This window comes from Gopherus evgoodei, chromosome 2 (genome assembly GCF_007399415.2).
Source record: "Gopherus evgoodei ecotype Sinaloan lineage chromosome 2, rGopEvg1_v1.p, whole genome shotgun sequence".
Lineage (NCBI taxonomy): Eukaryota > Metazoa > Chordata > Testudines > Testudinidae > Gopherus > Gopherus evgoodei.
In genome coordinates, this window is record NC_044323.1 from 4,408,816 (window position 1) to 4,424,919 (window position 16,104).

Sequence of the window (16,104 nt, forward strand, 5' to 3'; positions counted from 1 at the left end):
CAAATCCGTTTGGCCTCCATGGAGGATACCATTTTGTAGAACGAACCTCGGCACAGCACGACCTCACACACCATAAGCGCACGGTCAGGTGGCTAGGTTGGCCACTCACACATTCCTGGAATACCAGACATTCTGGTACTTTCAGGAATGGTATGAACCCGCCCTGGCTAGTGTGACCTCGCCTCCCTCAGCGTGGCCTCATACACATGGTGCATGTGAGGTCATGCCTCTTGGGGGATGTCACTTTGAAGGGCCCACTGCGCCGCCCCCACCGGCATGACCTTGCATGTACAGTGTGCCTGAGATCACGCAGGCAGGGGCAGAGTGGCTCACTCTCCATTATGGCGTCCCCTGTCCCATACTGGACAAACCCACATCTGGTTTTGTCTTAATACCAGACAGGGGACAAAACACCCCCAAAGAGGTGTCTAGTTTATAACCGGACGAAGGATCTCTGTCCATGCCACATGGAAGACTCCATTTTGGACCACCTATGGCATATGAGTGAGTCGTTACATGCCTTACTAAAACTGTTACGGCCTGCCAGTTATAATCATAATGACAGCACTGTGGGATTTTCACCACAGTGTCATGGGGTGACGAGTAGGTTAGACAAATATCTGTCAGGGACGGTCTAGATAATATTTAGTCCTGCCCTGAGTGCAAGGGACTGGACTAGATGACTTATCAAGATCCCTTCCAGTTCTTCGATTCTATGATTGTGACATATATTGCAAGCACCGTCAGTATCTTTGGGGACCATGCTGTATTTGAAAGCATGAAAATCTCAAGAAGCCATTATAGTGAGATGGACCAGGCAGCATAAGTCTTTGACTATTAGCAGTAAATATGCCCAATGGCCTGTGATGGGATGTTAGATATGGTGGGATCTGAGTTACTACAGAGAATTCTTTCCTGGGTGCTGGCTGGTGGGTCTCGTCCACATGCTCAGGGTTTAGCTAATCACCATATTTGGGTCAGGAAGGAATTTTCCTCCAGGGCAAATTGGCAAAGGCCCTGGGGGGTTTTCACCTTCCTCTGCAGTGTGGGGCTCGGGTCACTTGCTGGAGGATTCTCTGCACCTTGAAGTCTTTAAACCACGATTTGAGGACTTCAATAACTCAGACATAGGTTAGGGGTTTTTATACAGGAGTGGATGGGTGAGATTCTGTGGCCTGCATTGTGCAGGAGGTCAGGCTAGATGATCATAGTGGTCCCTTCTGACCTTAAAGTCTGTGATTCTGTGATGAGTTGTATAACAGTCATGGACTTTTTGTATCAATACAGATGATGTGCATTTGTGGGTTCCTGGAATCACTAGGGGGCGATTAATTGCAAAATCCCATGCCTATCTATACAGCTTGACTCTCAGGGCAGGGCAAGGGACTGGTTTAATCTCTTTTCCAGAGACCAGGAGACAAAGAGAGCGCTTTGGGTATAAAAGGTTGAGGGAAGGGACACTGGCCTACTGCAAAAGATGAGCAATTTTCCTGGTACATTTAGTGAGCATTTAAACCTTTTTATTGTTTTATATTGGGACTGGAGCTGTGGAAAAACAACATGGCTGTGTCTGAGAGGACTGTCTTTAGGGGTAAGAAGATATTTTGGACTCTATAGCCCAGTCAGTCCTGGACCTCTGCTATGTGACTGTATGGAAATTCTGAGTCAGCCAGAATTCACTCTTGGGGTATGTCTACACAGCAAAGGAAAAACTCTGGCTGAACTGCACCAGATGACTCCAGCTTGGGCTGTTTCATTGCTGTGTAGACATCTGGGCTCTGGGACCCACCCATTTGGTAGAGTCCTAGAGTGGGATCTTCAGCCCTGAGCCCACACGTCTACACAGCAATGAAATAGCCCCGTGATCCTGAGTTGGCCGGCACAGGCCAGCCACGGATGTCTGGCTGTTGTGCAGACATATCTTTGGGGCCCCAGCTACAGGGTAATCCCTGCAACACACCAACTACCCAGCCCAGCCCTTTATGGTCTTCTCCTTTAAGCAGCCAGTGCACACAACATTTGACTTCTCCTGCCATTTATCCAAGGGTGTTTTTAATTTTTCATATTACTTTGCTCGTTAAGAACATCTGAACAAACATCTGCTGCAAGGCTTGTGGTGTGAGGGGTGGCGGGGAAAGGAGGTGAGCCAGCCTTCAATAAGTGGTCAGAGAATCCAAGCTCATGTTGCTGAAGGGGAAGAATCAGGCTAAAACGTTTTACATTTCTGGTGCCGAACGTTGCCAGAAACTGTCTCAGTTTCTCCAAAGCGGCTCTAATTCTCCTGCTGATGCCTCAGAATTCCCCATGCTATGGAAAAGGAACATGTTCTCAATCAAAGAAAGAGGCTATCACTTTACAGACTGAACCCTCCCTGCCAACTTGGCTTACTGTTTAAAAGAACAAAGAGTGACCCCAGGCCCTCGAAAACTCTCTTTTGAAAATGTACGCTTGCAAGAAGGAGGCTGGGGATGGCCATCCCCTGTCAAGGCGGGTTGCTGTTCGTCAGTCATCCAAAGACCTCTGGATGGATTGGCCGCAGGCTGGAACCAAATCACCAATATTAAAGGAGAGACTAAAGTGTGAACATGTGGTCCATGTTCCTCTTTGGTTGGAGGCACTGGAGAAGTGGTGATTGAGTGCTGGAGACTCATGTTCCCCATGGGCTGCTAGGTTTAGCCCTTAACACTCTGAGGGTATGTGGATTTCTCTTCTAGTGGCTGCAAGCTAGAGATTAGAGCTGGTTGGACATTTTTCACAGAAACGCTTATTCCATCAGAGAGTGTCAATTTGTCAAAACCGCTACTTTTTGTGAAAATGTATCAGTGTCAACAGAAATGTCAGGAAGGCTCCTCAGGTCCAGGGTAGAATCTCTGGCCTGCCCCATTATAGCCAATAGCCCAGAACCCCGGTTCCCACAGCTCAGCTGAAGGACCTAACCTAACCCATGTTCAAGAGCTTGCTCTGAATCAGGGAGAGTGTGCTCCCCACTGGGCTAGTGGCTCTCACAGGGTGGGGCTCTCATTGTGGTTTCATGAACATTTTCGCTAGGGCTAGGCTCGTTCCGATGTGGAAACAAAAACAAATGTGACCATGTTGACATTTTTCAGAAGACAGAATTCTTGTTTCCCCTACAAGAAATGGGCCCGCAACGAAACCCTGCCCCTGAGCAGACCTGTAGCTACGTCTTGTAGCTTGGGCCCTTCTCTAAGCAAGACCAGCCAACCAGTCAGACCCTAGTCCCAGCAGCAGCACTGTTCTCTTCCATCTCCCTAGCCTTCACCACAACCTCCGGCAGCTTCTCACACAGAAATTAGACAGCCTTATGCTTCCTCTTCACCTGAGAACACTGGTCTCTGCATGGAGCAACAATGAGACACCTGCCAGAACTTCAGTGAGCCACTGCTCACCATGCTGACAGCCTCTCTCATCTTGCTTCTCAACAGGCTGAGGGAGGAGAAGGATCTGAGAGTGCAGTTTGGAAGGGAGAGGTTCCTGGCATGGCAGATCCTGTCCGGATCTTTGCAGGCTAAAGCCATGACCTGGCCCTACCTCCCTTCTTCCCAGCACAGTGCCCCAATGGTTGCCCCAAACACAGGAAGTTTGCTGAGATCCTCAAAGGTATTTAGGCTCCTAACTGCCAAAGGCTTTTGCAGATCTGGGCCTTAATCTGTACCAGGACCATGAGTTTAAGTGGTGGAATAACAAGCCAGACAACGGTGATTCATCACCTACCATGTAATGTGGACAGAGAGACTCAGGAAACCCAGTTAATGAGGACAGATCTCAGGTGACCAGCTGACGCTTGAGGAGAGGAAGAATAGGCTAAGATTACAGTGCAGGACTAGGAGACCAGGGTTTTGTTCCTAGCTCTGTCAGGGCCTGAGGCAAGTCACTCCACATGGGCTGCTATGAGTCATAGAAGCTGCGTGGGGATCCCCGTGGAGTTTCTGTGCTCCACAATAACTACAGAAGATGTGACTAGCGATAGTCAGGAAGGGTACTTAATCCAAACAACAAGTCATTCCTGGGCCACCTCAGTCAAGCAACTCCCATGATATCTTGCTCCAGCCACATCCTATTCTTTTAGCAAGCCCAGGAACTCCTGGGACCCAGAGCGGGTTCCTATTTGCCTTCCAGGGGAAGAGGGGATCAGAAGGATTCAATGACTGGGAAAGAGGGAGGAGGGTGTGGGGACTTGGAAGAGAAGGGGTTAGTGGGGGGGTTGACCAGAAAGGGGGGAATTCAGAGCAGAACATTTGTGAGAGGGTTTGGAGTAGGTTCAGCAGGTGGAAAGGAGCATTGAGGCAGATGGGGGTTGGTAAGAAGGTTAAAGAGGTCACTGCACAGACAATAATACTCATCCTTAGTATTAAGAGCAGCCTGAGTATCTATCTAATTTATCTATCCATCCATCCATCCCCATACACACCTTTATCTCTACCCCATACACACACCTTATCTATCTATCTCCTTCCCCTGCCTACACACATTTCTCTCTCTCTATCCTCTTTTGTATGGATTATGTGATGGAGAACCTCAGGTATTCACAGATCAGAAAGAATTTCAAGAAGCAGATGGAACCCGAGCTCATGAACCAGGGAGCATGACCCGACACTAATAAAGGCACGGGCCTGGCACTGCAGGCTTTTGCATGCAATGGACTAGCTCTGTGCACAAACCGATGGGTTTGTGGGTTTTGCTGCCCAGCACAATCTGTGTTAATAGCTTTAAATAATGGAAAAAACCTTGCAGGGCACAAATGCCACCTCATCACCATGATACAGACCTTGATGGGTTTCCAGACCTCTTCCCATCCTCGGCATTTCTAATCCCTAAACTGGGCTCCTGTGAAAAAGTATCTTCCTCTTTCCAACCCAGTCCCTGCTCCGGTTAGTTAAGAACCTCGTTATTAACATTAGAATTCCTTAGCCTGCCATAGAAGAGAAATGCATTGGTTCCATTTTGGGGATTCCTTGTTTGCACTGTTTAAATGCTTTCCCTGTGATACCCTAATAAATGCCAGTTTAGCACTGGCACAGTTTTATTAATAGGACTTATTTCCTAGTAATCTTCTGCTTGATGGAGATAGAGGTGTAAAAAACACTGAGCTATTTTAGGCTGTGGAATAATCTCCCCTGGGGAGTGCTGGATCCCCATCACTTGGGATATTGGAACTGGGCAAAACTGGATATTGGATAAAATGCACTCTAGGAAACAATCCTGCACTGGTCTGGGGACAGCCTGGATGATCTGATTGGCTTCCATTCATCTCTAACCCACTCTGATTCAGTGATAAAATACTTCTGTGCCATTGCTCAGAAAATTGGACAATATCTCACACATAAGGGGGGGCACTAATCATCATGTTTAACACAAGGGCCAGATCCCCACCAGGTGTAACCCAGAGATGTTCCACTGAAGTCAATAGAGCGGTGATGGTTTAAGGATCCAGTGCACAATCTTCCAATCATTGTGGAAATAAATGAATGAAGATTCACAACACTGTGCAACAAAAGTCCTCATAGAATCATAGAATAGAATCATAGACCAGGAAGGGATCTCGAGAGGTCATCCAGCACCATCAGAGACCTGCAGTGGGACTGGGATCCCCCGGGTCCTGCAGGACCCGCTGCCACAATAGCAGGAGCGGCTAAAATGTAAAATGTTCTTTGTTGTGGGTGGCACTGAGTGGGTATAAAAAACAAGACTGTGATAAGTTGCAGGAAAACGCTATATCAATAAATAGTTTAAACAAGATTTGGCTAATTCTTTGAGTGGTAAAAATTGTGTCTGAATTCCGTTTATATATGTACCGTTTTTTGTTTGATTTTTTTTTTAAGTAGCATAGCAGATCTGTCTCTCGTGTAGGCTTTGCAGGATCTAAGGTTTTTGTATGTGGGACTGGATAAGAATGCAAGAAACAATGCCAGTGCAAGTGGGAGTGGGTACTGCGGGGGGGGGACAGGAATGGGATTAAAAAAATAGTGCTCTAGTCATCATCCCTGTTTTACAGCGGGCGAGAGGACGAGGCAACAAGAAGTGTGAAAGATTTGCAGAAGTCCATGCAATGAATCAGCAGCCAAGCTAGGATGAGAGCCCAGAACTCCCTACACACACACACACACACACACACACGCACGCATGCACACGCACGCACACACACACACACACACAAAGGCTACAACCACATGGAGGTAATTGTGCTAGGTGCTGTACAAACATATAATCAGTAACTGTCCTTGCCCCAAATGGCTAAAAACCACAATGATTGGCAGATAAAACACCAGTGAAAGCTGAACTCTTTCCAAATAACAGCATAATGCTAAAACAATCACCGTGGTTCACTCACAAGTAATAGTGGGTGTAAAATATTATCCTTGGGAAAGAAAAGTTACCTTGAGAATAATCCCTAGATCTTTCTAGTGCTTTTCATCTGTAGATCTCAGAGTACTTTACAAAAGAGGTCAGTGTCATTATCCGCATTTTACAGATGGGGAAACTGAGGCAAAGAGCAGTGACTAGTGAAATCATTTAGTCAGTGTCTAGCTTTGGGCATTATGGGCCATTTTTTCAGCGCTAATTGAGTCACCCAAATAAGTGGCCAGATTTTCAAATTTTGATTTCTATCCATCCGGGTGAAAATGAGACTTATTTTCAATTTTTAAAAAAAGCAATCCTTGATCAGAAACAGAGCAGAGAAAGGTGCTGGGTCGATAGTGGTGGGGCCCTATTTCCCTCATCCTATTTCACCTTGACCCTCTCTACATAGAGGGTTTCCATAGGCCCATTGGAAATGCCAGACTGGATCAGACTAGAGGGTTAACCTAGCCAAGTAGCCTTTCTCCAGCAGTGGCCAGCACCATACGTCCGAGATCACAACCCCTGAGGTACATCAGCACAGGAGCTAATCTGTGGCTTTTTTGTTGCTCTCTTTCAGCTTGAATTCACACATGATCAGATTGAAGGTGAGGAGGATTTGAATCTCTTTCCTGGAGGTGGCGGTGGGCGGAATGAACACAGCTTCTGGAGCTCATAATTCACTTGACTAAGAGGATACTTAATTAATGGCTTTGCTGTTTGTGGTATGGTAGCACCTGGTGGCCTCAGCTGAGTGCTAGGTCCTGTACAAACACATAGAAAGTGACAATCCTTGCCCCTTACTGGATAAATAGACAAGACAGACAATGGGGCTGGGAGGGAGGGAACAGACAGAGTGGGGAATAGAACCTCACTATCTGAAGCTCCCAGCCAGTGCCTTAGTCACTGAACAAACTGTCATATCACTCCAGCTTTCTAACATGCTTTCTACCCTATAATGCCTGCAGTCCAGCTGGGTGAATTCCATGACAACAGATAAATGCTCTGGTCATGGCAAGTTCTCTCTAAAAGCCGGGGTACAGAACCTAATAGTGGGTGCATACTCCAGTGGAGTAAAAGACGCATCACAACTGTGGTTTTCTCTGTGCTTAAGCAAAATAGAGTTGTCCCTAATTTCACTTCTTGGACCAGATCCTCGGCTGGTGTAAACTGAGGTAGTTTCACTGATTTCAGCTACAGCAAGTTATATCACTGGTCATGTTTCTTAGGGCCTGTCTACACTATGGAGCCTTTGCCAGTATAGCTGTGCCTGCAGAGGCCCTTAGTGGAGATGCAGTGTAAGCCAACAGACGTGCTGGCATGGCTACACCACCTCCCTATACAACTTTAGCACTTTCTCGCCATAGAGTCATAGATTCCAAGGACAGAGGAGAGCATTGTGATCATCTTAGTCTGATCTCCTGTGCAACACAGGCCATAGAATTTCCCTAAATTGCTGGTGGTTTCTCTGCAGCTTGAGGTCTTCAAACCAGTTTTGAAGATTTCAATAACTCTATCCTAGGATAGGGGGTGTTATAAAATTGGATGGGGGGGTTCTGTGGCCTGCCTTGTGCAGGAGGTCAGACTAGATGATCAGATTGGTCCCTTCTGACCTATTAGTCAATGAGTCTATGAGTCTATAAAACATCCAATCTTGATTTTAAAATAGTCAGTGATGGAGAATCCACCATAGAATCATAGAACTGGAAGAGATCTCGAGAGGTCATCTAGTCAAGTCCCCTGCATCCATGGAAGGACCCTTGACTCTTGGTAAATTGCTCCAATGGTTAATTACTCTCACTAATAAAAATGTATGCCTTACTTCCAGTTTGAATTTGTCTAGCTTCCACTTCCAGTCATTGGATTGTGTTAGACCTTTCTCTGGTAGACTAAATATTTGTTCCGCATCTAGGCATTTATAGACAGTAATCAAGTCACCCTTTACCCTTCTGTTTGGTAAAGTAAATTGAGTTCCTTGAGTCTATCACTATAAGGCATATGTTTCATCCTTTAATCATTCTTGTGGCTCCTCTCTGAATTCTCTCCAATTTCTCAACATCCTTCTTGAATTGTGGGCACCCAGAACTGGACACACCGCTCCAGCAGTTGTTGCACCAGGGCCAAATACAGAGGTAAAATCACCTCTCCACTCCTCCTGGAGATTCTCCTGCTTATGCATCTCAGAATTGAATTAACTCTTTTGGTCTGAGTGGGTATGTCTCTGCTGCAATTAAAAACCCATGGTTGGCCCCTCCCACTGCAGTTAAAGAGCCCCTTAGCCGAGCCCCTTAGACCAAATCAGCTGGCACAGGCCAGCGGTGGGTGTCTAAAAGCAACATAGACACACCCTCAGTCACACTTAACACTCATGTTCAGCTGATTATTCATCATGTCCTCCAAACCTTTGTCAGAGTCACTGCTTCCCAGGACAGAGCCCCCCTCCCCCCGCCATCCTGTAGGTATGGCCTAGTTGAGTCTACACAGGTTTTTCTGCCAGCATAGCTATATCAGCTGGGCTGTGTGTGATTTTTTTCACACTCCTTATAGACTCATAGACTCATAGGTCAGAAGGGACCAATATGATCATCTAGTCTGACCTCCTGCACAAGGCAGGCCACAGAACCCTACCCGTCCACTTTTATAACAACCCCTAACCCAGGACCGAGTTATTGAAATCCTCAAAATTGGTTTAAAGACCTCAAGCTGCAGAGAATCCACCAGCAAGTGACCCATGCCCCACGGTGCAGAGGAAGGTGAAAAACCTCCAGGGCCCCTGCCAATCCGCCCTGGAGGAAAATTCCTTCCCGACCCCAAATATGGCGATCAGCTAAACCCTGAGCATGTGGGCAAGAGTCACCAGCCAGCACCCAAGAAGGAATTCTCTGCAGTAACTCAGTTCCCATCCCATCCAACATCTCCCCGCAGACCACTGAGCAGACTTATCTGGTGATAATCCAAGATCAATTGCCCAAATTAAACTATCCTATCATAACATCCCCTCCATATACTTATCAAGCTTAGTCTTAAAGCTAGATAAGTCTATGTCTGCTGACATAGCTGTGCTGGCATAACTTTGGAGTGTAGACTAGACCTGTGTAGCAAACAATTGTTGAAATGTCCCTCTCTCCTTTTTCTCTTCCTCTCTTTGATGGCTAATTTTGTTTGGGTCCAGATCCTTCCACAGCAGTCCCCTGGCTGTGTGTATGTACAGCGTCTAGCACATTGGTGCCTTGCTACGTGGTCGGGAGAGTAGTGGTCTATGTCAGAAGGAATTTACAACATCCCTCCACCCCAGGCCATCTCAGTGGCTACCACCTGTGAAGAGGAGAGAGGGAACCAAGGCTCTATCAGTGCCCCCCACCCCCTTGTTCTGGGCAGGGAGTGAGCAGGTGCATAGCACCTTCTGGCCCCCGTGCTGCTGGACTCAAGAGCTGGGCAGACCCTGCAGGGCTGCAAGAGAGACTGACTTCCTTGGACAAGTCACCATCTAGCATGTAAAGCGGGGGTGAGGCGAGCCCCCTGGTGGAATCTGGAGAAGTGATCATTGATGGTACTTGGCCACATGGTTGGCCTGGTGACGCTTGGTTGCACGGAGATGCTGCAGAGGGGAACAGAGAATTTCCACATGGCTGTTCCTTCAGAACAGTAAGTGGGTTTTTTAGTGCCATTGCTTGTCCCTTTGATTGAGGTCAGCTTGTTTATCCCACAATGACCAGCCCTTTCTTTCTCATAAGCTATGCACATCTCCTCGGTCTCACAGCACTTGATCTCTGAGCCATGTCCACCCTGTTCTTACCATGCCTGCCATAGAGACATGCTGCACAATCCACTGAAGGGAACGGCCCTTTAATGTCCTCCTTGATGAAATTAAGACACATTCCCAAATGGCTCTACGGTGCTCGGCAGAGGGTTGAAAATCACACATCGTTTGGATTACAGACATGCAAAGCAGATTTATTACATTAAGAACAACACAAGCGCCCCAATGAGAAAGAATAAAAATCACCTAATCTAACAATATGTTCTTTCTTAAAAAACAAAACAAAACAAAACAACACAACCAGCCCTTCTTTGCCTTTGAAAACTTTTCCCTGAGTTCAATTTGGATTTAATCTGTTGCAGCTACATAATGGAACTCAGGGCATTTATTTTATTTTAATTTATTTCATTCGAAGGAAAATGTCAAGTTCAATTTCCTAGCTGGCCACCCCGATCCCAGAAACCGACACGGAAGCTGATCTCATGCGGTGCTGCAAATACCACATACTGTAGTTGGCTGCCAGTAGCTCCGCACCCGACGTGTCGTTTGTATAGACATAATTGATGTTTTGTGGTTGAACATCTGATGGGGTTTTTAACAGGTTCTCAAATGCTTGAAAGGTAGAGCTGACTAACTGCTTCTCGGCACAGGGAAACCTCCCCTGTGGCTAGGGGACCACAGGCTGGTTGAAGGGAAGGAGGATAGGTTTCTTTGGAGGGTTTTTCTGATCCAGGATGTACTGGATTCATGCCTTTTGTCTTGAGCCAGAGGTTCTGCCGCTGATGTACTGCACCGCCTTGGGAAAGTAATTTAACCACTCTGTGCCTCAGTTTCCCTTCTGACAATAATAGATCTTTTAAAAAAAAATGAGTAGAGATTCCAGGTGCATCTGTTTCTGGGGTTCAAACTGTGTGGCTTGACACACAGAGCCACTCTGCTCCCAGTGAGATGCTGCACCAAAGCCCATCCCAGAGAGCTTTCCACAAAGATAAGAGAAATGCCCCAGGTCTTGGGCAATAGTTCCCGTCTCACTGAACACAGCTGCTGACATCCAGGGTTGTGTGTGAGCAAATGCTGAGTTCACGGGGCCACATTCTGAGCTGCAAGCTGGCCCCCTTGCACCATTTCAGTGGCACAAAGGAATTGGAAAACAGCTGAATCACCCCTAAAAGGAGATTCTCCTAAGGTGGGAGAGTCCCTTGTTGACTCCTATGTTCTGTCCCCTTCCACTGCCCCAATGGCCCTTGGTATAGGGGATATGTAAGGGAGGGTAGAGAAGAGGGCATGGCTGGAGCATGGCTGTACTCTGCTGACATTCAGCCAGGAGAGAACCTCTGGAGACCAGAGATAGATGGTGTATTTTGGAGTAGCCCTGAGGCTGCTGTAAAGTGCAGCAGGTCCAGGGCTGGTATAGACCATCCCTGGAATCAGGGAACCATTCCCAACTCCTTCGCAGCCACTCCTCCCCCAGCAGTTGCACCCACAGGCTACCAGGCAGAGCTGAGCATCCATGTTTGCCATATTATCTAGAGCAGTGGTCCCCAACCTTTTTGTGGCCAGTAGCACATCCATGTTTTCAGAAGAGTGTGGCGGGCGCCAACAATTTTTCAAGGCTTATTTTGTATTCGTACATTAAATAATACCAAAATCATCATATTTAATATTATATAATATATGAATCCAGAGAGAAGAGAGAAGCTGCGAGGACAGAGAACACCGACGCCTGCAGACTGCAGCCCCAGAGTTCTCTGTCCCTGGCAGATATGGGGCCGCAGCTTGTCTCCCCTGCTAGGCACTAGGTGGGTCCCGCACCTACCAGGAACAGAAAACACCGTGCCCGCAGCCTAAGTTCTCTGTCCCCGTCAGGTGTGGGGCCACGGCTTCTCTCCCCTGCTGGGCACTAGGTGGGCACACATAAATGCCCCAGCGGGCGCCATGGCGCCCGCGGGCACCACGTTGGGGACCACTGATCTAGAGACAGTTTCAAAGTGGGACCCACAGGCAGAGAACGTGTCAGCTCATGTGGCCATGAAGCGACACACACCCCTCTGGCACTGCATCAGTGTGCGTTACTAAGGGGAGGAAGAACACTACAGGACAGCAAATCTCAGCCCACGCCAACTCCACTCGTGATGCTTCTGCATAACACGGTGTGGGTGCTGCGAGGGTACTGTCAGCAAAAGCACCGGGCAGTAAAGACATCACATACTGAATGAGCTGAAAATACTGCCCGTCAGTCCAGTCCTTGGTGCAATTCCTTCCTGACCCTCATTGTGGACTAGAGCCCTGAAGTTATTGGCAGTGGGTGTCTTTCCATTGATTTCAATGAGTTTTAGATCAAGATCTGATCTTTCCCTGCTCCCTTCTGGGCTCAGCCTACGAGCTTCATCAAAGGCGATGCCTGGTCCCTTTTCCCTTGTATAAGGAGTCATCTGCAGCAAGAAACTGATGGGAGCAACCTAGTCGGTTTGATTTTGCAGGAGGCAGAGGGAGAGCAAGTGGAGGCGTTCTGGTGAGTTACCCCCCTGTGGAGTGAAGTGCGGTTACTGCCGCTCATCCTGCTACTGCAGGGTGACGAGAGACCAGAGGGATGAGGTGGGGAAGAACCCCGAAATGAAGAGTGCCCAGGACAGAGGAGAAATACGGAGATGGGGAAATGGAGAGAGGCCTGTCCCGTTGCTGTTTGGTCCAGTCAGTCTAAGATGCTGGATAGATCATGGGAACCTCAACAATGTCTTCTAGGGGGTGTTTTTGTGGAAGTTTCCAACTCATAGCAATGCCGAGGGAACTAATGGAATCAGAGCAGAGCTGCTTTCCCACAATGCAACAGCCCTTCCGCCTGCACCCCGAGCAATGCACGGCAACATCGGCCCAAGGTCTGCGGTGGAACTCAAAGCCACAGGTTTGTGAGTGCTCCTGAATGAGCCAGACGGAGGTCAGAGCTCCTGCTGACAAGGGCTTTCGAATAGTTAAGGACAGGCCAAAGCAAACGAGAGAGAAACGCTACAAGCAAAACCCCATGTGTTTGTTCAGCTGCAGGCAGGTAAGGGCTGCCACAGCGGCAGGCCAGAGCAGCCGCTTTCACCTTCAGCTCATGGTGACGTAAAGTCCCTGATCCTCGGACAGCAGCAAATGAAGTGGTGATAACCAGCCAGGCTGGGGAGAACCTCATTCTTGGCAGCAAAGAGTGGAGGAAACAGACAGATTGTGCCGTGTCTGGTGTGGAATCTGAACAGGTGTCTATCCCCAAGTTTTTCTCTTTCCATGTCTGCTTTCCAGAGGCATCAATTTGTTTCACTCCAGGCAGGATGATAAAAGGGCATTTTGCTTTCTATCTCAAAGGCTGTGCATTGTTAAGAGGCTGAGATGTCTGATTGGTCAGAGCACAGAAGGAGCCTCTTTCTGTCCCTGGCAAACAGGAGCTTAGCCAAGACCAATCTATGGTTCTTGTTTCTAGACAACCAGCCTTCAGCGCCCTGAGCAGTCCCTGATCTGGTTCTGTGATTCTCAGACTGTGGTCTGGGTGTGTCACTGCACGTGAAGAGATGAGATTGTAACCTCCAGCAGTCAGCAGGGTTTGAATCTAGCGCCTTTAGTAAGGACCCCTGCAGGAACTGAAGGAGTAACTCTTTTAGCTGGCAGCAGTAGAAGGCTGTTATCCTCAGCATGGTGCAGCCACTGGATGGGGGACAGAACCCGCACTTTATAAGCTTATCCCAGGATCATAACGCCCTCTAATGTGTGGCCTGCTCCTTACACCTAAGGGAGTTTATCATTAGCCTGTGAGATGGGCTCTGAAAATGCCAGGTTCAATCCGCCCTGACCGCATATTGTGCCTGTACATTGTCACCCTGGGTTGCTACAGACGAGCCGCTGGAGAGTCACAAACTAAACGGTTTTGAAAGTCAAGCACACGCGGGTTGGGATGGTAAAGGAGAGGCGAGGCCAAGAAAGGACAGTTCTCTGGTGAAAGGGCTGCTTCTTGGGAAACTGATTTAGTGCCAAGTTAATGGGCCAGATTCTCATTGACTCAAAGGCTCCTGTGGAAAGGGTAATTTAGATTCACATCAAGGTCCCTTTACCCTGCCAAAGAATGTAAAGGGGCCTTTGGGTGAATCAGGCCCAATAAGCTAGCAGTCAGTTAATAACAAGGACAGGCAAATCTAGAAAATCCCCAACTGCTGGAGATGGGACACTAGAGAGGGAGGGCTCTGAGTAACTGCAGAGAAATTCTTTCCCAAGTATCTGGCTGGTGGGTCTTGCCCACATGCTCAGGGTCTAACTGCTCCCCATATTTGGGTCAGGAAGGAATTTCCCATCATGTCAAATTTGCTGAGACCCTGGCAGGGAGCGAGGGGTTCGTCTTCATCTGCACATGACTCATGAGTGACTTGCAGGTTTAAACTAGTGTAAATGGTGAATTATCTGTAACTGGAGGTCTTTAAACCATGCTTTGAGGACTGCAGTAACCCAGCCAGAGGTTAGGGGTCAATTATAGGAGCGAAAGGGTGAGGTTCTGCGGCCTGCAATGTGCAGGAGATCAGACTAGATAATCATGATGGTCCCTTCTACCTGTAAAGTCTATGAGAAAGATCCTCTAATCCTTCAATCCATGCCCCAGACCCTGGTTCCAGCTCTGATCGCTTGTGGAGACTTTTCCACCTTTGTATGCCAACAAAAACAGTCACCAGAAATGTGTCTCATGTCAGGAGAAGTAAATGTTGCCAAAGAATTGGTTTTATACCCACCTTGCACCCATTGTGCTTGGGTGCATGATCAAACAGGTACTTCCCATCACAGCCTGCTCCTAATTCCATCTCTCCTCCACCTCCTAGCGCTTTGTGGGCTACGGGTCGGAGGATGAGCCCCTGATGCTGGTGAGCAGTTATTCACACGGGCGGTCTCATGGCGTCCATGCTCACCAACCTTTAGGCTCCAGTTCCATCACCATTGGTGGGGCTCAATGCAAGAATGAGGTTCTCTGGCCTGTGTGATGCAGGTCCCCAGGCTGGATGATCACAATTGTTACTCTAGCCTTAACAGCTACACATTTCTGAATCTGGCCCTTAGTAGAGCTGTTATTCCTCTCCTGTCTGCCTTTCTCTCCCCAGTCTGCATCTCCTGGGAGTCTGGCTAGACTAGATTTCCTTACCCCTCCCTGGATCCTGTTTCATTCCCTTATTCATTAGTTTTGCATTCAGAATTTTGCTCACTTCTCTTCTCTCATTTTTTATCACCTTTCTCCTTTAATTCCATTTTTTCATTCTTTCCACTGGTGTCTCCCAGCAGCTTTCTCTTTCTCTTCCTCTCAGTCCCTTCCTCCTCCACTTTCCTTTTTTCTCCTGCATCACTCTGCTTGTTTCTACACCCTTCTCTTTCCTTCCACTGCTTCATTCTGCATCCCCTCTCTCCCTTCCTAGATATGCACAGTCTTTCTTTCTCTCCCTGTGTTTCTCTTTGTTTTTCTTCTTCCTCTCTCTCTTTCCCTCTCCTGGGCATTGTCCCCATCGACAGGGCAGACACCAGATCCCCTGGGAATGATTTAATACAGCCTGGGGCCCATCTTATGGTACACTTGCTGATGGCTGGATAGAGAAAGTCATAGTGAGTGGTATTCAAATGAACATAAGGACATAAGAATGGCTGTACTGGGTCAGACCAAAGGTCCATCCAGCCCTGTCTTCTGACAGTGGCCAATGCCGGGTGCCCCAGAGGGAGTGAACCTAACAGGTAATGATCAAGTGATCTCTCTCCTGCCATCCATCCAACTCCACGCTCTGACAAACAGAGGCTAGAGACACCATTCCTTACCTATCCTGGCTAATAGCCATTAATGGACTTAACCTTCATGAATTTATCCAGTTCTCTTTTAAACCCTGTTATAGTCCTAGCCTTCACAACCTCCTCAGGCAAGGAGTTCCACAGGTTGACTGTTCACTGTGTGAAGAAGAAATTCCTTTTATTTGTTTTAAACCTGCTGCCCATTA

The 16,104-nt window shown here is 47.8% G+C and overlaps 1 protein-coding gene across 1 annotated transcript in view; it reads left to right on the forward strand.

The window, feature by feature from the left end:
- The window catches only part of MYL3 (myosin light chain 3), a 44,480-nt gene that overhangs the window by 11,894 nt on the left and 16,482 nt on the right, over positions 1 to 16,104 (forward strand). Inside the window, exon 2 of the mRNA XM_030549840.1 lies at positions 6,938 to 6,965. Coding sequence (XP_030405700.1) covers positions 6,938 to 6,965 — 28 coding nt within the window. The remainder of the gene's footprint in view (positions 1 to 6,937; positions 6,966 to 16,104) is intronic.